This window comes from Panthera leo, chromosome D3 (assembly GCF_018350215.1).
Source record: "Panthera leo isolate Ple1 chromosome D3, P.leo_Ple1_pat1.1, whole genome shotgun sequence".
NCBI lineage: Eukaryota > Metazoa > Chordata > Mammalia > Carnivora > Felidae > Panthera > Panthera leo.
Window position 1 is genome coordinate 14,105,905 of NC_056690.1, and position 26,035 is coordinate 14,131,939.

A 26,035-nucleotide genomic window follows, 5' to 3' on the forward strand; every position below is an offset into this window, starting at 1 on the left:
TCAACCATTCCTCTCTTGATTTGTATTTAACCATTCCCCACTTGGGTTGAGTCCAAAGTTTTCACTATCTCAATGAAATCCTTACGTACAGATCCCTGTACCCTATGCAAGCATATCTGTATATAAAGTCTTAGAAGTCATATCACTGGTCCACGGAATGTACCTATAAAACTTTGATAGACAATGTGAAATTACCTCCTCAAAAAGGATTAATTCGATCCCTGCTCTGAATGCCAGGGTATGTGAGGATTTCATCTTGATTTCCACAATTCGGATTACGCCCCTATTAATTAGCAGTGATGATGAGAAACACCAGAAATGGTAGCCATGGCAATTTGTTATTCTTATGTTTATGTAATAATGGAACCAGCTGGCATGTGTCAAGACCTTCAGCGAGACACTCGCTCTGTTCAACTCGGTACATGTATGATGAGGTTTGGTCCTTCCACGATTCTATGGAGTAGATGCTTTTATCATTATCCCCATTTTACAGATGAGGAAACAGAGGCACAGAGAGGTAACTGGTTTGCTCCAGCACGACGCCGAGATTGAGCAGTAGAGCTGGGATTTCAACCCAAGCAGCCCAGCTCCAGAGCTCATGCTCCTAACTGCTGTTCTAAAGTGCCTGCCCTCAGAGGACCCCTCAGCCCACACCCCAAATGACGTCACTGTCATGAGATGCTCTGGAGTAGGTGCGGATCGCTGGCAGGCTAGCAGCAAACGGGCAAGGACCCGTCCTCGGGGACCCTGCCCCAAAGAGTGAGGGAGCTAAGGGAAACAGTGATCACCCTTGGTTAGCCAGGTCTCTCGCCAGCAGAGTCTTCTAGGGATAGAAAGAGCTGTGGCACTCTGACATACAGGTCTCCCCTCAGAGGTCCCCTCCCAGCCCCTGGCCCATAAGGAAGCAGTGCAGCAGTTTCCGGGGAAATTCCCTGAAGTCAGTGTCTGGGAATGGGATGGAGCAGGGGTAAGAAAGCGCCCAGACCCGCTTCCCCCAGGTTTGGGGCGGAGGGACGGTCATGGAGTGTCAAAGCGCCCTTCTTGCATTTGCCCCCTTCCAGTGAAGCAGAAATGGACCATCCTGCAGGTGGCAGGGGGAGCACCCAGTCCGTGGACACAGCAGGCGGTTTTGCCTAATTGACTCTGGGAGGCACTCGCTGGAATGCTTCCAGCTGGTGACTCACATTATGGTCCTTGCTGGCTGCCCAGTGAGTGAGTGGTCCTCATACCAGACAGATACAAGACTTCCTCAGGCTTGAACGCAACCAAAAAATCCCAATCTTGCAAGACTTCAAAATGTGCCCTCCTCCTATGAACTTAGCCCAGATCAAAACAGTGCGGGTAGGTGACAGCTTGTCCTTAAACGGGTAGTTGTATCTGGGTTTGGCCAGGTGTGGGTTTGGGCCTTCATCTGCCTACTGGTCATTCCGTCATGGCTGGTGAGGCTTGGAAGTGTGACCCATGACCGCAGGACCTGGGATTTTTCCCTCTGCACGAAACCTGCAGGCTTAGGTGGAAATCAGTCCCTAGATCAGCACTGTCCAGTGGAACTTTCAGCGATGATAAAAATGTTCTGTGCTTGCACTGTCCAATATGGCAGCCACCAGCCACCAGTGGCTAATGGGTAATTAAAATGTGGCTACCGTGGCTGAGGAATTAAAATTTTAACTATATTTAATTTTAATTCATTTCAATTTAAACGGCCACAGGGGGCTAGAGAGTACCAGAGGGAACAACGCCGTTCTAGACTCTGGTTCCATGGCCAAGTCAGACCTCATCCCACCGGCCTCCTTCCTGACATCAGCTATGGTGCTGCAAATATGGCTGAGCTAGAAAATCCTTAGGGCCCTAGAAGAGGAAGTGGGCTGGGCAGGACCTCAGAAGAGGCAGGAAGACTCTTAGGTCTGGCCCACCTGAGCAGAGAAAGATCTCTTTCTTAGGTTGAATGACAAAGGAGGCCAAGAAGCCAGAACATCTCATGAGTGGCTTCTCCAGCGTCTCATATCCCGGTGCACAGTCTCAGATCCACAGCTAGGTACTCTGGAATTTATGAGCTGGGAGAACCTTCTGGATCCTCTCATCCATCTCATCCTCTGAGATCAGATAAAGTAATATGTGGTGACTGACCTGAACATAGTAAGACTCACCCGCATCTCTTCAACCCATCGCCTTTAAGCGTGGGCCGGCTGGACACGGCTCTGGTTCAAACCCAACCTCCCCCTCCCGCGGTCCCCGCGATTCCCCAAGTGCAAAGGTACCTGGCAGGTTGAAGTTCTTCTGCCTTGTGCACTGTGGGGAAGGATGCAGGGGAGAAGGTGGCGTGGCACTGGGAGGGAGGGGGGGTGCTGGCGAGGAGGGCGTGGAGGACGTCGTGGATGAGGGGTTGCTGCTCGAGTCCGGCTGGTAAGGGACAGGGATGTGGTCCTGTGGAAAGAAAACAGGGCAGGGGACAGGGGCAAGCACAGATGCAGAGACACGTGAGTGAGAGTGAGCAAGCAGGAAGGAACCCCACCCCGGCATCCTTAGTCCCCCCCCTTTCCTCAGCCACCAGAACCTTCCAAAGTCCCACCTGCTTCATCATCCCCACCTGCAAGCTGGGTTGCATCCAGCTGTGGAAGGAACAGTTTCTGGCATCAATTTCCTGTCCGCTGTTTGGACTCCGGACTGAAAGGTTACCACATAATGAAAGCCACGGAGGCGACAGCCAAGCTCCCTGTGCCTTTTTGATTTTGGAAAGTCCCACGCCGAGGTGCCCAGAGTGCTCTTTCCATCCTAACACCTCTCCTCCCAAGTGTTTATTAAAGAATCGACAGCCTGGCCGCTCCAGAGAGAACGCGAAAGCATCTTCCCTCACGTGTCAGGCAGAGCCGGCGTGGCCTCTGCTGGGCCCCGAACCTGCTCTAAGCAAACCCGAAGATGGAACCCCCGCGTGCACCCTCAGAAGGGCCCTGGCGGCGGTGGGATCGGGAGCAGGATAGTGGCTTGAATGGTGTCCCTCAAAAGACCTGCCCCCTGGGAAACTCAGAACGTGAGCCTATCTGGAAAAAAGGTCTTTGCAGATCTCATTAAGGTACAGATCTCAAGAGGAGATCATTCTGGATCAGGTGGGTCCTGAATCCCATTCCAGGTGTCCTTATAAGAAATGGAAAATGAGAGACACACACAGAGGAAAAGACCCCACGAAGACAGAGATAGAGACTGGATTGTCGCATCTATAAGCCAAGGAACACTTAGGATTGCCAGAGCCACCAGAGGTTAGGGAAGAGGCATGGAATGGATCCTCGCTCAGAGCCTCCAAAAGGAACCAATCCCACACTAACACCTTGATTTCGGACTTCCGGCCTCCAGAACTGCGAGGGGGTAAAAAGGTCTGTTGTTTAAGCTGCCCAGTTTGTGGTCATTTGTTAAGGCAGCCCCAGGAAACTAAAACCAGCAGGAGCCCGAGTCAGGCAAACCCAGATTCAAATCCCATAGCCACCCCTTCCCCATACATTCTGGACAAAACGCTTAACCTCTCCATCCCTCAGTTTTGCCTCCTGTAAAGTGGGAATAATGCCAGCAAACCTCAACATCATATAAAAGGGATTCCTGCCTCTCAATCCCAGCATCGCTGGAACTTTAATCTGTCCACTCACAAGACAGTGGTCACTTGGTCCCTCCATTACGCAGAGGTCCATCACTCTGACTGGTTCCGGGTGCCTGGGGATGGTTTTGTAGGACCTGGTTATTTTACAACAGGTACGTTTACCTGCCAAACTCCAGAGTCAGTGTAAGAAACACCAACCAGCATAGGAGGGCAAGAAGGGGGACAGGAAACGGGCGTTCTCCATCAGATGCCCAATGGGTGCCTATGCTGTGATGTCACCCTCCCAGAGCCCACTCACTCCCCCTGCCTCCAAGTAAGTGACTTTACTTCTGGGAATTTCAGTCTCTCCTTGTCCCTCACACGGGCTAAGAACACCCACCTGCTGGGTCCGCTGTGAAGTTTCAATGAGGTTATGAATGTACCTACACCCCTCCCACTGGGCTGAGGCACTTTGTTGTCAACCAATGGTTGCGATTATGTTGACGACATAATTTGCAATTGAGCTTTTTATTTGGGATAACTGTGGATTCACATGCAGTTTCTTTAAAGTTTATTTATTGGGGGGGGGGCAGGTAGAGAGAGAATCCCAAGCAGGCTCTGCGCTGTCAGCACAGAGCCCAACGTGGGGCTCGATCTCATGAACTGTGAGATCATGACCTGAGCCAAAACCAAGAGCTGGATGCTTGACTGAGCCACTCAGGTGCCCCCATACGCAGTTTTAAGAAGTAGTAGAGATCTGGGGTGCCTGGGTGGCTCAGTCAGTTGAGCGTCCAACTTCAGTTCAGGTCATGATCTTGAGGTTTGTGAGTTTGAGTCCCGCATCAGGCTCTGTGCTGACAGCTCAGAGCCTGGAACCTGCTTTGGATTCTGTGTCTCCCTCTCTCTGCCTCTCCCCCACTTTCATTCTGTCTCTCTCAAAAATAAATAAATTGTTTTTTAAAAAGAGAAGTAACGGAGATCTCATGCAGGCTTCACCAGCTTTCTCTGATGTTTGCATCTTGCAAAATGATAGCACAATATCACAACACAGATGGCGAGCGGATACAGTCCACATACAGAACATTTCCACCACCCCAGGGACCCCTCATGTTGTGCTTTTATAGCCACCCCACTTCCTTCTCTGTCTCCTCACATGTCTCCCTCCCATCTTTAACCCATGGCACCACTAGTCTGTTCCCCATTTCTATAATTTTGTCATTTCAAGAATGCTCTATGCATGGAATCATCCAGTATGGAACCTTTTTGGATTGGTGCTTTTTTTTCCCCACTCAGAAAAATTATCTGGAGATGCATCCAAGTTGTTGAATGTATCAATAGTTTGTTCCTTTTGATGGCTGAGTAGCATTTCATCACATGGATGTACCACAGTGTGTGTGACCATTCGCCCATTGAAGGACAGCTGGGTTGTTTCCCCTCCATGGCTACTGTGGATAAAGCTTCTATGAACATTCAGGTATAGGTTTTGTATGAACAAATGTTTATTTCTCTGGGATAAATGCCCAGGAGTGCAATTTCTTGACAGCACATTAACTGCTATGCTTAGTTTCAGTTTTGTATTTTTGTATTTTTATATTTTAATGTTTATGTATTTCTGAGAGACAGACAGAGAGTGAGTGGGGGAGAGGCAGAGAAGAGGAGACGCAGAATCCGAAACAGGCTCCAGGCTCCAAGCTGTCAGCACAGAGCCCGACAGGAGGCTTGAACTCATGAACTGCGAGATCATGACCTGAGCCGAAGTTGACTGCCCAACTGACTAAGCCACCCAGGCACCCCTGTCATGTTTAGTTTTTAAAGAAGATGCGAAAACCGTTCTCCAGAATGGGTACACTATTTTACACCAACAATGTATGAGAGACTGATTTTCTCTGCATCCTAGCCAATGTTTGGTATTGTCACTATTTTTTATTTTAGCCATTCTGATAGGAGTGCAGTGACATTTCACAGTAGTTTTAATTTGCATTTTAATGGCTAATGATATTGAACATCTTTTCATGTGTTTACTTGCCATCTGTATATCCTCTTTGGTCTTGATTACTGTTAACTATATAATAAGCTTTGAATTTGGGCAGACTGATTCCTCCCACGTTATTCTTTTTCAAAACTGTTTTTAGTTATTCAAGTTCCTTTGCCTTTTCATATAACATTTAGAATAATTTTGTCTTCATCTACAAAAAAAAATATTTTGCTGGGATTTTGATAGGAATTGGGCATCAATTTTGAGGAGAACTGACATCCTAACTATGTTGCATCTTCCAATCCATGAACATGGTATGCGTATCAGCTTCTGAATCAGAAAAACAGGAACAGGGGTTTATGTCTTTTGCCCATTTTGAGAAGTTTTTGCCCATTATTTCTTGGAGAATTTTTTCAGCCCTGCCCTCTTTATTCTTTCCTTCAGCATTCTGATGACACCAATGTTGGACTTTTATTGTTGTCCCCAGGGTCCCTGAGGTCCTACTCATTTTTTTTTTAGTCAATTGTCTTTCTGTTATCCAGACTGTGTAATTTCTACTGTTGTATCTTCAAGCTCACATATTCTTTCCTCTGTCCCTCCATTCTGTCACTGAGTCTCTCCACTGAGTTTTTACTTTTAATTCTTGCATTTCCCAGTTATATGTTCTGAAATTTTCATATCGTTCCTCTTTATATCTTCTATTCATTTGCTGAGACTTTGTATTTCTCTGCAGTGATTTCCTACTTTTTTCGTGTGTTTCAAGAGTGTTTGTAATTGCTTGCTGAAATAGTTTTATGACTGCTCTAACAATCTCTGTCAGATAATTCTGAAATCTCACTTGTCTCAATGTTGGCATCTATGGGTTGTCTTTTTTCATTCAGTTTGAGATCTTTCTGGCTCTTGGTGTGACAAGTGATTTTTCACTGAAGCCTGGACATCTGGGTATTAAGTTGTGAGACTCTGGTTCTTACTTAAACCTTTGGCTTTAGCTGGCTTCCCGTGACCCTGCCCTAGCAGGGAAGAGGGCGTGTGCTGTCTTGTTATTCCCAGGTAGGGCCAGATGCCTACGCCCTCTGCCTCTGTCGGCACCTGAGGACAGGAGGGGCTCCTAATTGTTGCTGGGTGGGGTGGGAATTCCAGCCCCTTCACAGGCCTCCACTGATACGCTCTTTCTGGGAGAGGTACTACTTCTACTAAGAGGTACTATTACCATTCCCTATGTAGCCTTCACGGACACCAAGCACAACAGAGTAGCCTCATTATTTGGGTGGTGGTAAAAGTTCTGACTCTCCACTAGGCTTCCACTGACCCTACCTCATCAGGTAGGGGTGCTACATTATTGCTGGATGAGGGGGCTCACGGTCCCCAACACCAACCAGGCCACTTCACATCTTCAAGGCTTGGGACATGCTGTTATTTCGACTTGGAATATCTGTCCATCCCTAGTCTGCCTAGAAGACACAGTTCACAGCTCCCCTCCTCTGGGAAGTTCCCTTGACCCTCTGCTCCACCAGGTCAAGCACATCGTTCGCTCCTGGTGCTGGCTCTTCCCACTCACTCGGCTTCAGCTGTTGCTTCTACCCAGTCGCTTCTCAGCCTACTTGTCTGTTTTGCCCTCTAGGCTGGGAGCTCCCTATTCCCAGCCACAGTGTGGTCCTTAAATAGATGGGTGCTAGATGAAGGAAAACAAGAAAGAAATGAAGGGAGGGAGCCTTGGAGGGATGGAGAGAAGGAGAGAGGGAGGGAAAGGTCTATCTCTTCCTACTAGATGGTGTCTTATTCATCTTGGAATCTGCAGAACTTAGCACAGAAACAAAAACGTAAGAGGTAGTAATAAGTGTTATATGAATGAGTGAATTAACAGAAAAGAAGGAGGATTGGAATGAGGAATTGCATTTATGGAGCAAGGAATTATCTCTACCTCCTTGAGGGAAGGATTTAGGTCTTTCTCATCTCTGTAGCTCAGGGCTGATGTGAATAAACAGAATCATCTCGAGAGATAGCTGCGTATGGTGCCCACATTCCTTGGCCAAATTGCTACAATAGGAGGGGAAATTCCTTCTTTGGGTCAGACTGAGGTCTATGGCCCAATGGGACCAGCAACGGGAGGTTTCATTCCATCGAGGGAAACTCAAACTCAAATCAGATCATTCCAGGAAGGGCTAGTGGCATAATTCCTCTTTCAGAGCACAGCTAAAATACAGAAACATCCTTCAGAGACCTCCCAGTCCAAATCCTTATTCTGTAGATGGGGACACTGGGACTCAGAGGGGGGGAGTGACTTACTGGTGTCATACAGAGAGTTAATGGCCTGGGTCCTTACCCCCAGCCCAGCAGCAGAAGCACAAGGTTGTCCCAAGTCACAAGAAACTCACATCTGACTCTGGGAATTGAACAAAAGCATGCTTATCTCCCATGTTCCCATTCCATTCCACCCAGCTGAGCACTGATCTGGACATGGTGGTGATGGTAACTGCCTCTCTCATGGACTTTTCCTAAGGAAACTGTCCCTACCCTCCAACCCAATAGACTGTGGTGAACAGACAGTCCTAAACAACCACACTTGTCTTGTGACCTCCACGGCCCACCCCCAACACAGGACCACAGGTCCAAACAAGATGGCAGCTGGCCCATGACTATGACATGGAATGAAAAGATGAGCTGGCCGACAGCATCAGGCGCACAGGCAGAGACGAGATGAGGTTCAAAGAGAACAGAAGAGCCACGACAGGCCAGAAAACAAAGAAGCCAAGGTTATGAGAAGTACATGGAGGCAGAAGCAATGACATGGAGAAGAGGGGAAGGTAGAGGACGAGACCAGTCAGCAGTAACAGACTGGAGCAGACCCAAGAAGAGCAGCTGAGTCACAATCTTGATGGAAGAACAGGACAGTGATCCACGGCCCTGCTGGAGGTCCATGGAGCTGGCCCGAGTGCAAGACCAACTGGAAAGGGCAAGCCGGCATGCAGCCATTTCGAATAGCGTCACTACAGCAGGCGCATCTTCAGCCTTGGACACCACTGCAGATGGGGTTCTGATGCCTTGACCTGGAGGGACAAGGGCTATAGCCTGGTCCCCCAAGGAGCTGGCAGATACTGCCGTTTCTTCTTCTCCTCTGCCTCCTCCCCCTCCCCCCCTCCCTCTTCCTCTTTCTGCCTCCTCTTCCTCCTTCCGTTCCTCTTTCCCCCATCAAGCCATTCCATGCCCTGACCATCCAGGGTCAGACTAAATCCTTGACGCCTATCACTGCATCTACTCCTTTCCACAATCCCAGTCATAGCTAGTGTGCTGCCCCTTTAATGGGGGAGGAGGGGAAGGAACCAAGGCAGAGAGAGCTTGCTATGACCACACGGTCAGTGAAGGAACGAAGTTCGAAGGCTGGGCCTTCTCACTCCAAAATGCACACTCTAAGTAACCATTACGTTGGGAGAAAAAGCCGGGCTTTTGTGAACTTGGATTGACTGAGCCAGACAGGAGAGGAGACAGAGCAATGAAAAGGAAGCCTTCAGACCAAATTGGCTCAGAAATCTATTGCACTAACCACATCATTGCCTGACAAAAAGAATCTGTGTGAAGCCAGTGAGAAGAGAAAGAGAGGAAAAAATAACCCGGCCCTGTGATAGATCCTGTCCACCTTCAAGTCAAAGCTGCTTTCTAAATAGAGGTTAATTTATTTCTCTTATCAAATTCTCCCGCTGGCAGACAAGCAGAACAATGTCACAGTCACTGATCTAGCTGACCCGTGTTTCTGTCCCATCTGATCAAGAGGCTCAGTATGTCGGCAAAGCCAGAGAGGAAGGTCTCGAGATGCTCTGAGCAGCCCGCCCCCTAAGATGTCACAAAGAAAAGGATGGGTTCTCTAGACATGCACAGTTACTTCTTAGGAACCGTACCATTTGAGCCTCCTAAGCACCCCCAGAGGTAGGGATCCCTTCTTCTAGAGACCTATACGTATCTTATGCAAATAACAAAGAAAAAGTGGACCCAACCTAAGATCTGGATTGGAAACCCAAGATTTAAGCTGAAAACAGTATCTAGAATTTTCTGGATGCTTAACATGTGCCATGAACCATACTAGATGCTTGTATGTGGATTACTTCATTTCATCCCCAAGACAACTCTCTGAGGCTGGTGCTCTTATTATAGCCACCGTGGACATTTTAAAACGTGGCCTCAAATTCCTTGGACTCCTCCCATCGGCAGGTGGTTTCTATGCCTCTTCCCCTTGAATCTGAGCAGGAGCGCGACAGCCCCCGTCAGCATGACAGAGCAGAACTGACACTACCGATCCCTGGCTAGTGACAAGCCAAGACAACGCACCAAGGTAATGCTAAGTTACAAAAGCCCAGGCAACTTCTGCCTTGTTGCTCAGTTGCTCGTCGAGCCCTGAGCTGCCAGGTGAGAAACCCGACCACCCTGAAGCCGCCATATTGTGAGGAACCCCAAACCATAAGGCAAGTCCGCATAGATGCTTCCGCTGGGTCTCTGCTGAACCCGGTCTCTGATGCACCACAGGCAGACACTAGACAGGTGACTGATGACGACTCTAGCTCAGAGGCTGGCATGCTTTTTTTTAACATGGCCAAATAGCAAATATTTTAGGCTTTGTGAGCCATGTGGTCCCCGTTGGAACCACTCAATTCTCAATCATAGTGTGAAAGCAGCCGTGGACAATATGGGTGTGGCTCATGCCAATATAACTTTATTCACAAAAACAGGTGCAGGTGCTGGGCTGGTTTGGCCTGTGAGCCATAGTGTGCCAATCTCTGCTCTAGAAGATTCCAGCCCCTAGCTGTGTAAGTTTTCCCAGTTCAGTCCCCACAGTTTCCACGAGCATAATTAAAAGGCTGTCGTGCTCCACTAAGTTTGAGGGGCTTTGCTGTGTAGCGGTAGATAACTGGAACGTACCCATTTCATATACAGGAAAACTGAGGCCAAGAGAAATTAGTGGCCTGCCCTGAGGCTCACCGCTAGTAAGTGGGAGAAGTCAGGGCTGACTGCAAGGTTCGCCTGCCTTCAGAGGCCAAGCTCTCAACTGCTTAGATGACGCCACAAGGAGCCAGATGGTGAATGGCTGAGAGCTAGTAGTAAAAACGGTGGGTGATAGTGTGTGAGAGAAAGAACATATGGGCTTTGGTGGGGAGACGTACACGGGGAGGTCAGAGACGGAGCGAGGGACCAAATTATGCACAGTCTTGCAGGCTGCAGAAGGAGCTTGATTTGTTTTCTCAATGCAGTAAAGAGCCACTGGGTGGTTTTGAGGCAGAGGGGGACAGGATTCAAATTGCATTCATTAGGAATCACTCTGGCTGCTCTCTGGAGGATGGACTGGGGAGAAGCAATACTCTCTCCAGCCTTATGCAGAGAAGCTAGACAGAGCCTTGCCAGTGAGAGGTCACCGAGCCATCGTGATGCTCATCTGGGTCCTGAACACAGGTGGTGACTTCCCACACGCTTGGATTGATTTGCACTTTACCCACCTTCAACACGGTGCACAGAAGCACTGGGGAGTTTGAGAAATCACCTGTTGGCACGTGCAGGCTTTGCCTCCCACCATAAGGCTGCACGTGTCCCTGGGAAGGTTCTGGTGCAGTCCAACCAACAGACCAAACACATGGAAATCACGCTGGAAATTTCCATGCCACAGTGGACAGGTGCATAGAGAGGCTGACCATCTGAGGACCAGCCAGAAGTCAACCAAACTGGCTGAGGCTCAGAGCTTGCCTCCCCCCCCACCTTGCCCCCCACATATCCATCTATCTAATCTCTAGCAGGAGCTCAAAAAACAGTCTTTCGTCCCTCGGTGGTCCGATTCAACAGATATGTCAACCCAGCCATCTGCAAGGTTAATCCCGGCAGGTTGGCAAAACATCTCACAGAGCAAAGGGAGCTGGGTCTGGATCACTCAGGAACCCTGCTTAGACTCTCCCGCAATCCCTACTGCTCCCTCCTCGACACATTCATTCATTCTCATTTCCATGTGCCCTCTCTCTAAATTAGACAGATTTCTGGCACACTCACTCTCCACGGAGGGCTGGATGCTTTCCGCTAAGCTTTCCTTACATAAACCACATGGAACAAGGAGAGCCCAGGTGGGCTGGGAGGTGAAGGTTTCCAGAGCAATTCGCTCAAGCCCCCCTCCCTGCCCCTCCCAGGCAGCGGCAGCCCCAGCATACCCCGACCCAGCAGGACCCCGCCCTCACCTTGCTGATTTTGTTGGTTTTGGGGAGCGTCTGGCTGATGTGCAGGTCCGAATACCGGGGTGGCTTTCGTAGAGGGTTGTTGATGTCACACGGGACGGACTCTGTCCGGACTAACCTTGCTGGATCCGTAGGGGTAAAAACAGCAATTTGGGAGTTTAAGTACCGCTTCGTGTTAAACCGTTCTGCCAGGAAAGCCTAGCTCAGACCCCATCTCGAAGGCCTGCCCCCAGGATGGGAAGGGAATCCTCCAAAAACGATAGTTGTCAGGTCATGGCGTTAAGATCAGGTGTCCTCTGTGCTTTCTAGAATGTTTATGTTGTTAAGAAATGACTTGACAACTGTACATCTTGATAATGAAGCCGAAGCTATCCATTTGTTTTCGATACCATAATTGTTTCACGTGGGCATCATTTCAGAATTGACCCTCCTTTGAAATATGAGAGGTTCCTGATTCCTTAAGATCTACAATCAATGGATAAGCTCAGAATGACCACCCGTCCTTGCCTCCATCTAACCTTTGTGTCGGGATCCTCTTTCGTCATTTGTGGGATTTCTCAGGCCCGGGCAGCCTGCTGCGTGTCAAAACACGTTTGTCCTAAACAAGGCCACAGGGATCCCTGGAAGGAAGGCTTAGTATCTCCAGACCTCCCCTCAATGTCCTCCCTGAAGCCGCACAAAAAGCTGGGCACACAGCTGATGCTAAATAAATCCAAACGACGTCATCCAAGCTTCTCTTCCCGTCACCCCTCTCTTATTATCACTTCTTATAGGGACCACAGGGAGGGGCAAACTGAGGAGCTCAAATTCAAATCTGATGCCTGGCAGTGTTACTTGTTAGTTGTTTTGTGTTGCGGGGGGAGGGGGGGCGGTGTTGGTGGAGAAGTTAAAGCTTTGGACTGACCCAGGAATTTAATTTCTCTGCTTAGCCTGAGCTGCCATCTCCATGGAAACCAACTATATTTTAAACTTCCTACCAACAAGGGTGGGGGATGGGGGGAAAGCAAGAAGCTGGAGGACTTCTGGCAAGTTCCACTGGCTTTGCATGTACGGGCACCTGCTGCCTTTGAGCAAAGGGGGCACGGCCATGAAGGCAGCACGTAGGGAGCCTTTCTTCAGGTGTCGGCCTCTGGAAGCGGGTCACCTTGCAGCAGGCTGGTTCTGGTCTCCGCATGGGAGTTGGACTCCGGCAAAGACCGCTAGGAGGTGGTTTCCCCAATGAAGCTGACCCAAGCAAGACAAGGGGTCAAGAGCTGTGAGAATTCAGCTTTAAAAAATAGCCTCACTGAGCATATACAGTTGTGCAAGGAACAGATGGTTCTTAATTAAGGATGGGTGGGAAGGGGCAGGAGGGCTGAAGACTTTTCCTTCCCGTGCCATTTCCTCCCCTCGTGGAGGTAAGCAATGCAAAGATCATCGAAAACCAACGGCCCAATGGCTTTGGAACACATCCCAAGGCTTTCGGCAGCAATTTGCTTCCTTCTTTGAGTTTCCCTTGGGCTCATTCTAAATCGGGGCAGATTCCCTGGAGCGTGCATTGACCAAGGCCAGGGGAGCTGAGAGGGACATAGCAGGGACAAGGAAGGACTCTGTCTCACATCAGCAGGTTGTGAACCTCAACATCGGCTCCAAGGCTCTAGCCCACCTATAGACGGGAGGGTGGGAGGGCAGGGAATTGGCCAGCAAGAATTTTAAAACTGTAATAAGTTGCTAATATCTGAAAATAATACAACTATTTGGGCTTTTCTTTGAAACATGAGAAAAATTCAGGTCCACGTTGTTTCTATCATTGCTGGAGTGGCTGTCCTCTCTAGAGGGTTCCTGGGCTCCCCTTCCACTTTGCATGGCCCCACCTGGCCACCTTCTCTTATTTAGGATCCTGGTTTGGCCCTGGAAGGTATCTGAGTTTGCAACTGGTACCCTAGAGTCTTGCCTTTTAAGGGGCAGAGGAACTGCCCACAGATTCGGTTAAAAATGCAGATTTTGATTCAGTAGGTCTCCTATACATTGAATAGCAAAGGTCAGAGCCAGTGATACCCAACAGAACTTTCTGTGATGATGAAAGTGTTGGCTGTCTGCACTATCCAATATGGTAGCCACCACCCGTGGCTACTGAGCCCTTAAAACGTGGCTGGTGTGACAGAATAATGGAATTTTTATTTTTATTTCATTTAAATTAATCTAAATCTAAATAGCCAGGGGTGGTTAGCAGCTACTGTATTGGACAGCACAGGCCCAGAGAGTCCCCTCCCCTGGTGAATGAATTGTAACGTAGATAACAGAAGCCAGAGATAACTCCCCCATGAGACAAGAATCAGGAGAACTATTTTGAAAGCTGGACTACAAGGTTTCCCCAGTTGAGTCCCTGGCAGGTAGGGAAAAGCCTCTCCTTCTGGTCTTTCCTTCGCACTAAATTGGTCTTGCTTTTTGTGCAAGATACAAGGCTGGCCACGGCTCTCCCAAGGGCAGCTGTTACCTCGCTGCTTGGACAGGTTGGCCAGGACACTCCCAGAGCCCCAGGGGACAGAACACAGATGGCCCAAAACCAACAGACCCAAGCCCGACCCCTCCCCATGCCCACCTCTGCAGGGCCAAATGATTGAGTCTGGAGAGCATGTGAGAGGAAACACTCAGCCAGCACTCTTTTTAAGTGGGAAGGAAAAGCAATGAGATTAGGGGGGAAAGAGAGGAGAGTGGAAATTAGGAGAGCAGACAAGAATGAGAGAAAAAGAGTTAGGAAGGGGGAGATGAATCTGGGGGCTAAAGTATCAGAGAGACCAGGAGTGGGGCAAGGAACAGGGAGAACAGGCACAGGAAGTGGATGAAGGGGACAGATGGCAGGAAGAAGAGCATCAGAAAGGAAAAAATTGGCAAATATCGGGGGATTAAGAGGTACGCAGAAATGGCCTGGATGGGACAGCTATCTCAGAGGGCCTGCAGGAGCCCCTGCGCCACCCTACCCGTAGGGCACCAAGTGTTAAATACTTACCTCCTCTGTGGATGATCAGGAGATGACAGGGTGGGGCTTCTTTGGTGCATTTGTTGTGGCACTTTAACCTGAGAGACAGAAAGAGAGAGAAGGATGGAAAGATGGGTGGCTGGGAGGCTGGGTGGGTGGGTGGATGGAATGGTGGGTGAGTGGGTGGATGGGTGGATGGATGGGTGGGTGGATGGGTGGATGGATGGGTGGGTGGATGGGTTGGTAAGTGGGTGGATGGACGGATGGATGGATGGATGGATGGATAGATGGATGGATGAATGGGGAGACGGATGGTGGTTGGATGGATGGATGGAATGGTGGGTAGATGGAATCGTGGCTGAGTGGGTGGATGGACGGATGGAAGGATGGATAGATGGATGAGTGGATGGACACATGGTGGTTGGATGGATGGATGGATAGATGAATGGATGGATGAATGGGTGGGTGGGTAGGTAGATGGATGAATAGATGGATGTGATGCCTTGGTGGTTTAGAAATCTCTAGAAGCTGTGGATACAAAAATCTGAGATGAGATAGGGCAGCTAAAGTATCTCCTTGGCACCTAGGAAATCAACTCTGAAGAGAGTCTGTTGCCATTCCCCTCACAGGTCAGTCCTGGGTGGTTCAGAGTGGGTAGCAACTCTTTCACCAACCATGTCCACTTGGACTTTATGCTTTGAAAGATATTTCCACTTTTGGTCTGTATTTTTAATCTTTATTGTCATCGTCATCATCCAATCCTAATAATCTTCCACTGTTTTCTTGTAAATTCATCTGGCAACCATGGCACTAAACATATTACATACACTATGTCATTGGACCTTTATAACAACCTTACACAATGGATATTATTATCATTCCCATTTTACAGATGGAAAAACAGATTAACTGAGCTTTCCTGGCAGAAACCTCAGGTCAGTGGTGCCAAAGGTGGTTTCTCGTTCTTCTTAAAGCCTCAAGCAACAGGACACAGCTAACCATGGCTTCCCCTTAGGATGAGATCAGTAACGGCTATTCAGTTTTAGACGTACGAAGAGTTTAGAGTCAAAATGTCCTACTTTGAGACAATGTCACCTTGCTCTCCCCCAAAGAGTTACCAGACTTGAAAAGGATAATAGATAATAGAAACCCCAAGTAATTTTGACCTGGCTTTGTCTTTTCCGTTTCGAGTTTTACGTCAGTAGGAAAGATACACGCTGTGGCAGATGCTGTGGGTACCCCACCTGCATCCTTTTGGGTTCCCTTATCATTTCTGTGCACGCCAGCCTAACTTCCAACAGCCAACATCTTTGCCAGAAGACACCCTTAGCCTGCTCAGAGGTTTAATATTAAAATACACAGAGAGGCACAGGAGCTTTAGATTTGCCCTCGACCTTCTTCCTCTCTAGGGATTTGACAGTTCTCTTTAACAGAATGGTCTCAACACCCAGTCATAGACTCAACTTTGACTCCCCCAATTAGTCTAGCTCAGTGGTTCTCAAAGTGGAGTCCTGAGACCAGTCACATCGGCACCATCCAGGAACTTTTCAGAAATGCCAATTTCTGGGACCCCCCCCCCCTCCCCGGATTGATGGATCTGAGACTCCAGAGCTGAAATGCAGTTCACAAGTTTGGAACAAGCCCTCCACCTGAGCGTGATATGTGCTCATGTGTGAGAACCACTGGTCTAGTTGATTGTTTTGGAACATCTATGCACATTTGCCCAATTATTTTTTTGTCTTCAGTCTTTTGGGCCCTAATAGGGCACTGAATTCCTCTCTCATATGGAAAGGTTAGCCCTGAGGCCGCCAGGAGTGCAGGGATGAAGCGGGGCAGGGGGGGGTAGGGGGTTGGGGGGGGGAATGCAGGCAGCATGGAACAATGCCGGATCACATCGTAAGAACATTAGTCCGTCTCCAAATCTCCTTCTCTCTGACTGCATCAGGGAACTCTCTGGTGCTAACACATCTTTATATCTCTCTACCACATGCTAAGCCCAGTCCCAGGTTTGGACAGGCGACAGTATCCACAGGAAATGTAATACATTTATTTTTCCGGGGCGCCTGCGTGGCTCCGTCAGTTAAGCATCCGACTTCGGCTCAGAGGTCATGATCTCGTGGTCTGTGAGTTCGAGCCCCGCGTCAGGTTCTGTGCTGACAGCTCAGAGCCTGGAGCCTGCTTCGGATTCTGTGTATGTCTCTCTCTCTGCCCCTCCCCTGCTTGTGCTCTGTCTCTCTCTCTCTCTTTCTCTCTCAAAAATAAATAAACATTAAAAAAATAAGTAAATTTATTTTTCCATTTTTCCATTTTTTTTCCTTGGTTGCCTTATATTAATGGAAGTGATGCTGATTTTCCACCCATGGTAATAAGACACATTTCCATCCTTAAATAAATGTATTGAAATGTAAAAGGCCATAAATAGTAAATAAATAAAAGGAAGGCTGCTACATACATATGACAAAATCATGACAGGGTCGTGAGCGAATGACTGAATCAACTCGGGACAAATTAGCTTAGACAATTCAGAATTGTCAAAAAAAGTGGCAGCTCTTGGCCCCTAAAAGTCTAAGATGATTGAAAAGCATTAAGAGGTGCTACTGGGGGGCACCTGGATGGCTCGGTCAGTTGAGTGTCTGACTTCAGCTCAGGTCATGATCTCACGTTTCACTGGTTCGAGCCCCACGTTGGGCTCACTGCTGTCAGACTGTCAGTACAGCCTGCTTCAGCTCCTCTGTCCCCACCCCCTTGGCCCCTCCCCAACCTGTGCTCTCCCCCAAAAAAAATACTAAAAAAGAAAAAAAGAGGTACAAGCTCTGAGAACAAGTGCTTGTGATGAGCCACGAAATGCCCCCGGGGCTTTATGCAATTTATTTAATCCTCATATCAATCTTAAAAAGTAGGAACTAGGGGCACCAGGGTGGCTCAGTCAGTTAAGCATCTGACTCTTGATTTTGACTCAGGTCGTGATCTCACAGTCCTGGGAGAGAGCCCTGCATTGGGTTCCATGCACGGAGCCTGGTTGGGATTCTCTATCTCCCTCTCTCTCTGCCCTTCCCCACCTCAAAAAAAAAAAAAAAAAAAAAAAAAAAGAATAAAAAGTAGGAACTATTGTTATCCCCATTTTACAGAGTGAAAAACTGAGGCTCGGCAAACTTGGATAACTTGCTGAAGGTCAAATAGCCAGTAACAGACAGAAGTCCCGAGCCCAGCTCTAACCACCACGCAGATGCCTGTAAAACCTTCATTCTTCTTCCTTTACATCTTGGGGGTGGGGTGAATAAGTGGGAAGGTTCCTAGGATCTCTAACCAGCACAATCAAAATGTCCTCCTTTGAGACAAGCCTGAGATGTCACTTTGCTCTTCCCCTGCAGTTGCCTGACCTCACAAGGATAATAAAAATCCCACCTTACTGCAAATTTGTCTTTTTCTTTTCTTTCTTTTTTTTTTTTTTAATTTTTTTGAATGTTTATTTTTGAGGAAGAGGGACAGAGCATGAGCAGGGGAGGGGCAGAGAGAGGGAGACACAGAATCCAAAGCAGGCTCCAGGCTCCGAGCCATCAGCACAGAGCCCGATGCGGGGCTCGAACTCACAAACCGCGAGATCATGACCTGAGTCGAAGTCGGACGCTTAACCGACTGAGCCACCCAGGCACCCCATGTCTTTTTCTTTTCTAAAGCTCCCCGGACTCTCAAGTCCCAGTTCCCCTGGAGGTCATTGGTATTGCATCCAAACCCTAGTTCGAAGCTCCAGGGAATGTGCAACTAGCCCTTCATTCATTCTGCAAACACTCAACGGGGCCTACTGGGCCCCAGGTCCTGGGGACACGCCGGGAACAGGGCAGATGAAGCTGCTATGCTTACGGGGAGGGATAAAAACCACGTAAACAAATATCAGATCATTGCAGGTGTGTTGAGATGGAAGAAAAAAATCATTCAGGGAAACCGGATGGAGGGTATGGAAGTGAGAAGGAAGGGCTTCCGGCCGGTGCAAAAGTGGGGGGCAGGAACAAGCTGGTGGGTTCAGGGGTCAGAGGTTAAAGGCCGATGAGGCCGAAGAGAACCACAAAGCGATAAAGACACGAGGAAGGGGAGGAAGACACGGACAGGGCCCCCGGCAACCCTGGCGAGCCGTCTATATTTGATTCTGCAGGCCCCGGGAAGCCACCGGAGGCCGTCACAGCCGGGATAGGTCAGACTGATGCTTGGGAAGCCCTGAGCTGGGGAATCCGCTGATGCCAAATGAGAGTGGAACCGAGAAGTTTCTGCACTCACTGCTGTTTGAAATCGCTTGATTCTGCCCTGGAAGCTTCCAGAAAGAAATTTTTCCTTTCTGCCTCTCCCGCCTACGAGTCTTCTCTAACGAGCGCAGCTGGAATGGTGACGTGCAGGTGTGGAGAAGCCCGGTCGCTGTCATGGGCAGCACTCTGAAGCAGGAGCAGACAGTCCCATGCCACCGCTGGACCCCGCCCGAACCAGGACGGGGCAGGCGGAGCCTCCTGTGACCTCAGCCCGTGTCCTGCCTCCCCCAGGCATTATCCCCTCCGGCATCCCTCGTTTGCTTGTCTTTTGCAGTTAGAGAAAAGCCTTCCTTCATCTCTGGCCAAAAGGTGGGAGATGGAACGCTTGTCCCTCTGGCCAGCGCTTCAAAGGGCGGACCTAGCAAGGGGGGCACAGCCACTGCTCTTGCAGAAAAGCCCAGAGAACTTTCACGCTAAGACACTTAACCCTTTGCACGGAGGTAGGTGGAGCACTGGCATCTACTAACTGAGTGGGCCGACTAGCCTAGCGCTGAAATGATACAGACCCTCAAGGGCAGGGGAAGAAGGAGCCAGAGAAGGAAATGCACAGGATTCCACCCAGATGAGACTTTTCCTTTCACTGCCCATAGAAGGGAAAACTAAGGCCGACCACCCGCTTCCAAATCAGACCCCCAAGGCTCAACCTCCAAGGCTCTGATTCGGTCTTTGCCAGGAACGTGGGTGTTGAGTGAGTGAATGCCAGAACCACTGAATGAGGAAGACACATTCTACTTCCCAAACAAGGGGTGTCTAGAAGCCTAGATCTTCCAGAATACAGCACCCTCCCCTCCAAAAAGGCGAAATGGGGTCAGGAAAATATGAAGCAGGGATCTGGGTTCAAGGTCCGGCATTATCACTTCCTGGCTGTGACAACTTGAGTAAGTCGCCGACCCGCTCTGAGCCAGTCTCCTCATCTGTAAAAGGGGGACAATCATAGTATCTGTAGCTGCAAAGAAACGTAGTATCCGCAGTTGCGTAGCTGCAGAGAAAACTAATGATATGACACACGCGGGTGCCCAGGACGATTACTTGAAGTAGCAGGTGCTGTTGTTTTTGTTATAGTCATTCTTACTATTGCTAGTTTGTGTCTCAAGCCCCCGAGACAGTGGAGGACTTTCTCTTGCTGAATTGGGGGCTGACTGCAATGCCTGGAGCTTTGAAACACCCACGGGTGGGACCTGGCTGGTGATGATCCCAGTCTCCTCCCCCTTGGGTGGGACGGCTCAGAGGTGTCAAAGGGGAGACTGGACCCCAGCTACCCAGAGCCGTTACCTGCCCGGCGAAGCACCCAGTACTGGCTTCCTTCCCTCCCTGCCTGGTCTCACTCCCCCGCTCCCCCGCTGGCATGGTCTGGATCACCTCTTCAATACACTTGCCCTCGAATCCTTGTTTTGAGGCCTTGAGAAAGAGGCGAGCCCAAACAGGACACCATGATCATGAAAGGAGGCTCAAAACCCAATGCGGCCGTCCCAAAGCTCTCACACCAAAGCCGAGCCTCTACTCCCTGTCCCTTGCGGGTCTGCGGCCCACGGTCCTTTAATGAATTTATTTCTCCAGGTGCTTCGTTCCACACAGAGAAAAGGGAGGGCTGGGGGGGCACACAGCTGACAGCACAAAGCTCCCCATCAAACTTGGCCCAGAGGAGCCCCATGAGTTAGCACCGTGGCTCTGAACAACGCCAGGCACCAGGGAAAGGTCATATGGGGTTCCCCAAGTAGTTAGAAGCTTGGGTTTCCGAGTCAAGCCAACATGAGCCTGAACCACAGTTCTGCCCTCCCCACACCAAGGGGACATCCGTCCGCCTTGCTGAGATCCAGGTTCCTCGTCTGCAAAACTGTAGTGAGGATCTCACCAAAAAATGCCCGAGTGGGGTCCACCAAAGCAGCACACAGGTCAAGGTTTCCGTAGACAGGCTGAAACACACTTGAGTGGACACAGGGAATGCCACGCGAACCCCACGCAGCCTGGAAACTTGCAAAGGATTTATTTAAGACTTTTCATTGAAGAAGGTTAATTTTTTTTTTTTTTTTAACTTTCAAAGCTAATAGGATAAGCTTCAGTTACGCAGAAAAGTTGCTTTCGTGGGAAATCTTGTTCCCCAAAGGAGCTGCTGGCTAAATGAGACATCCTCTCCGTCTGAAAGTTAAATGTGTGAATTTACCTTGAGGGCAAGACCTGGGTCTTCCTCATCCTTGTAGCCTCCCGTTCCTTCCCCCCTTTCAGTGCCTGGCCTGGGGGCTGGTGCATAATACATGCTGCATAAACACCACAGACAGGGAAGGAGAGAAAAGGAAAGACAAGGAAGGAAGGGCAGAAGGGAAAGCCATGGAATGCCACTGACCGCCCCCGGTGTGCCGGCGTGAATGGTCTCTATCAAAAGGCTTCTTGAAAAATGATTCCTATTTCTTATAAAAGGAATCTCTCACGGTTTGTGAAATGCAGGTGTGTCCGTCTCTGCATTCTTCTCTCGAGGTCCCCTCTCCCCCACAGTGAGGTCAGGACAGGGGTTGGGCCAGAAGCACATGGACTTGCATGGACCTTGCCCGGGAACGGTGGGGGACAAATGAGCAGCTGTGCTGTTTCCTTAATGGATCTGTCATGGCCCCCAGCCTTCCTGTGGGGCAGACGAGAGCCCAGAGACCCGTGTGGCGCTGGGATCAGAAGGCTAGCCTTCCCCGAAGGGGGGCGGGCAAAATTCCTGCTGGTGAACACAGTCATGTCCATTTCAAATGGTTCACTGGGCAGTTGTAACCCATTTAACAAAGTCTGCAGCCCAACTCCCTGACCCTGACTTTGTCTCGTCCACCCCAGCTTGCTTTGCAATCCATCTGAGCAGGGCACAGCCCTTCCTTACTGAGAACAAACGATGTTTTGAAAACCTGGCTCCCAGCATCTGAATGAGGGAACGTTAAAGAAACGCCTACCTCTTATATAACCTGTTTTTTCTGAACAGCACAGCCCTGAAGGGTGGAAACCATCATGCCCATTTCAAAGTCAGGAAGACTGAGGCTCAGGAAGCAGGCCACTCATACAGACGGTAAAGAGCAGAGTCAGGGTCATTCATTCATTCATGCACATAAAGATGTGCCTTCCTCCTCTGTGCCAGGTGCGGGGTGAGGCCCCAGGGTGTGTGTAATAAAACAGGGCAAGAATTCTCTCTTTAATCATCTCTCTTGCCAAGATCCAGCCCAGAGTTCGCCATCCAGGTATGTAAACCCATCTCTTACTATTCCGATCACGAACATTTTTCCATCCATCCCACTGCCTCAGAGTTGCCGCTTTTCTAGAAAGGATCCCCTGTGGATCGGAACTAGGTTCTCGGGGGCTTGGGTTGGCAAGAACCACTCTCCCTCCAGAAGCTCCTTTTGAGATCTACTCCACCAACAAACATTTCCTGAGCGCTTTCTACGTGCCAAGTACCGTGCCGGCCCTGGGGGTACAGAGAGTGAAGGACACGGGCAGAGCCCTACCCTCAACTAGTTTGAAGTCCGGTCAGAGAGACAGGCAGGTACACGGGCGAAGACAACGTAGTTACATTGCATGGGATGACGGTGAAGGACCGGGTGTGGCACTTTGGACCTGAGGGGAGTCGGGGAGGGCGTCCTGCAGGAAGAGGTGACAGAGCTGAGCCTGAAAGATAAATGGGAGCTGGCCGAAGTGTGCAAGGGAGATCCAGGCAGAAGCAACACAAGGCGGTGCGAGCATGTGTTGATTGGTGGGCAGGTGGCCTACTGCAGGGGCTGACACTTCAGTGATGCTGGAGTCCTGGGTTCAAGGAGGGAGGTAGTGAGAGGGGCAAAAGGACAGCTCAGTAAGGGACGGCACAGCGTATCACTGGGAGCCTGGATTTACCCTGACAGCAAGGGAGAACCAAGGAAGGATTTTAAGCGGGGAGGCAAGGCTGGATATGCATTTTGCAAAGACCCCCTCCCCCACTCCCCGCCCCGCCCCGCCCACTTCTACGGGCAGAATATGTACAATTAAAGGGCACAAAGCTCCCTCACGCATTATATTCCTGACTTCCTGCTTTCTGCTCTCCTTCTCCCAGGTCACCGCACTAAGTGCTCCTCAAGGCTTCTTGCAAAATCACAAAACCAAATCATTGCCCCCTTTATAGTGGGGCTTGTTTCACTGACTCCCCCAACTGAGCAGTTTTGTCTCATCTTGGTTCCCCTGTGGTCTCTCATTTAAGCCAATGCTTCGAGAAATGCCCCATATGCTCTCAGTGGAGGATATCAAAACACTTCTTCCCCTTCCCGCTGACAACTCAGTGAGGCTGAGCTCTTTGGCCCGCGACTGGGTAAGAAAAAAAAACGACAACAACAACAAAAAACCCAACAACAGAGATGAACAAGGTTGGTGGGGAGTGTTAACATATAAATCATACCGCAGGCTCCAAAAAATAATGAAAAATGATCAGGAAAACCCAGCACTTCTCTCCATAAGAGGATATACTGCAGGAAAGCTGTGGATTTATTAGCTGTTGGAGATGTCCCGCCCTCCCCATCCTGCAACTTCCCCAAGAGAGGAGAGAGTGACCACAGAGTTTTCTTGGTTCCTAGGACCCGCAGGTGTTCATCAGAACACAAAGACCCGTTTGCTATCTTCCTTTTTTTAATATATATTTTAATGTTTTTATTTATTTTTCAGAGAGAGAGAGACAGAAAGACAGAGCATGAGCGGGGGAGGGGCAGAAAGGAAGGGAGACACAGAATCCGAAACAGGCTCCATGCCCTGAGCTGTCAGCACAGAGCCTGACGCAGGGCTCGAACCCGTGAACTGCGAGATCATGACCTGAGATGAAGTCAGACGCTTAACCGACCGACTGATCCCCCCAGGCACCGCCCCCCACCTTCGCCATCTTTCAATTCAAGAAATAGAGGAGAGGGTAGCAGCCTCGGGGAATGAGGAGGAAAAAGATTACTAGCTCTGGTCTGAGGTCAGGTTGAGATCAGATTTGCATCTTCCATTCTGCCTGTTTAAGTCAAGGAGAAGCAGAGAGGGGGCTAGCATTTGTTGCTGGCCTACTGTGTGGCTGACCCTTTACCCACGTAAAGTGGCTAAGAGTCTGGGATGTTGAGTCAGAGAGACCGGTGGTTTGATGAGCAGATCTACCTACTGGGAGACTTTGCATTTACTCCTGAAGGCCTCCGTTCTTCATCTGTAAAATGGGGAGGAACAGACCCTACCTTCCAGGGTTGTTGCAAGGATTACATGAGCTCACGCATGCGAGCTGTTCAGCAAAATGTCCAGCACTTAGTAAGCCCTCAATACATGATCCCATCAGCACCATCCATCACACTCAATGCCCACCTCAGCGTCTAGCAGAATTATTATTTTTTAAGTTGTTTTCTTCACTTTTTTTTTTTGAGAGAGTGGGGTGGGGGCAGAGAGGGAGGGAGAGAGAGAATCCCAAACAGACTCTGCACTGTCAGCACGGAGCCCAAAGCAGGGCTTGATCTCATGAACCGTGAAATCATGACCTGAGATGAAATCGAGAGTCGGATGCTTACCTACTGGGCCACCCAGGTGCCCCTCCAGTAAAATAATCATCCTCCACATACAACTGTGATTGGACCCAAAGTTTTGCACGTACTAGGCAAAAACTCCCATGAGGGACTGTGAATTCCCATTCTGATTGTTGCAAAAACAGAAATGTTTCTATTAATGGAAAAGTAAGTTCAGGCTTCAAGCTGGTGATCTCTGAAATGCATGCTTATAATTATATCCTGCCAATATCCTGTGTGGGGTATAAATTCCCGAAGCTTCCAGGAACTTCACGGCAGCTGCAGCATCGTGTTCATCAACTCCTCAGTCTTTCCAGGGCCAGGAAAATGAGTGCACCCCGTTGCTCAAACCAACCATGGCTTACTCCACACTTCCACCTCATCACCTGTGGCTGGAGTCACTGTGCAAAACCAGGAAATTTTCAGATAAAACACGGTATTTTGATGCAAAAACACAGGTTACGAGAACATACAGCCCCAGAGAAGAACCAATAAGTACACAAAATCCAAATAGAAAGATCCAATAACAGAGCCACGGCTCATTGAAATGAAAATCAGTAGAGGCGCCGGGGTGGCTCAGTCGGTTGAGCATCCGACTTCAGCTCAGGTCATAATCTCACGATTCACAGGTTTGAGCCCCATGTCGGGCTCTGTGCTGACAGCTCAGAGCCTGGAGACTGCTTCAGATTCTGTGTCTCCCCTTCCCTCTTTGCCCCTCCCCTGCTCATGCTCTGTCTATCTGTCTCTCAAAAATAAATAAGAACATTAACAAAAATTTTTTTTAATGAAAATTAGTAAAGTGCCAGCTTATATGGAAAGAAATAAGTGCGAGCACATCCAGCCAAGCTACCGAAGGCAGAAGGAGAAGGAACGTGTTTAAAGGGCATTCAAACACTGGAATAAATTGAAAGGCTTGGGCTAGTTAACTCAGTTTTCTAAACTCACTTTTTACCTTCCCAGGGAAATGATTATGGGTCTCACCCCTACAGAAGTGGGCAGTGACCTAAATCAGAACACAGGAAATGTTTCTATTTGCACAGACATGCCCCAACCAACATGGGTGGGTCACCTGGGACATGGGACTTCCAGTGCTAAACCCAGGAAAGTCCCAGGCAAACCGAGATGTTTGATCTCATTATTGAATATTGTAATGGCACTCTAAAGTTGGCACTCCAGGGGCACCTGCGTGGCTCAGTCAGTTGAGCGTCCGACTTCAGCTCAGGTCATGATCTCACGGTTTGTGGGTTCGAGCCCTGCATCGGGCTCTGTACTGACAGCTCAGAGCCCGGAGCATGTTTCGGATTCTGTGTCTCCCTCTCTCTCTGCCCCCTCCTGTGCATGCACTCTCTCTCTCAAAAATAAATAAATATTAAAGCGGCACTCTAGAACTGAATTACAAGTATACCACGGTCCCATTGGTTGGCAATGACTGTTTCACTATATAAACAGAGGCAATTCCCCCAAGGGCAATTCTGCTCCCCCTGGGAAGATCTGGCAATGTCTGGAGACATTTTTGGTTGTCACAACTTGG

General features: G+C 49.3%; 1 protein-coding gene across 5 annotated transcripts in view; it reads right to left on the minus strand.

The window, feature by feature from the left end:
• The window catches only part of KSR2 (kinase suppressor of ras 2), a 434,193-nt gene that overhangs the window by 79,941 nt on the left and 328,217 nt on the right, over positions 1 to 26,035 (minus strand). For 4 of the 5 annotated variants that reach the window (XM_042909854.1, XM_042909855.1, XM_042909857.1 and 1 more), the window contains exons 8-10: positions 14,730 to 14,797; positions 11,744 to 11,868; positions 2,259 to 2,424 (exon numbers count right to left, since the gene is read on the minus strand). In XM_042909854.1, the coding sequence (XP_042765788.1) occupies positions 2,259 to 2,424; positions 11,744 to 11,868; positions 14,730 to 14,797 (359 nt within the window). The remainder of the gene's footprint in view (positions 1 to 2,258; positions 2,425 to 11,743; positions 11,869 to 14,729; positions 14,798 to 26,035) is intronic. The other variant, XM_042909856.1, reaches the window with a different exon arrangement.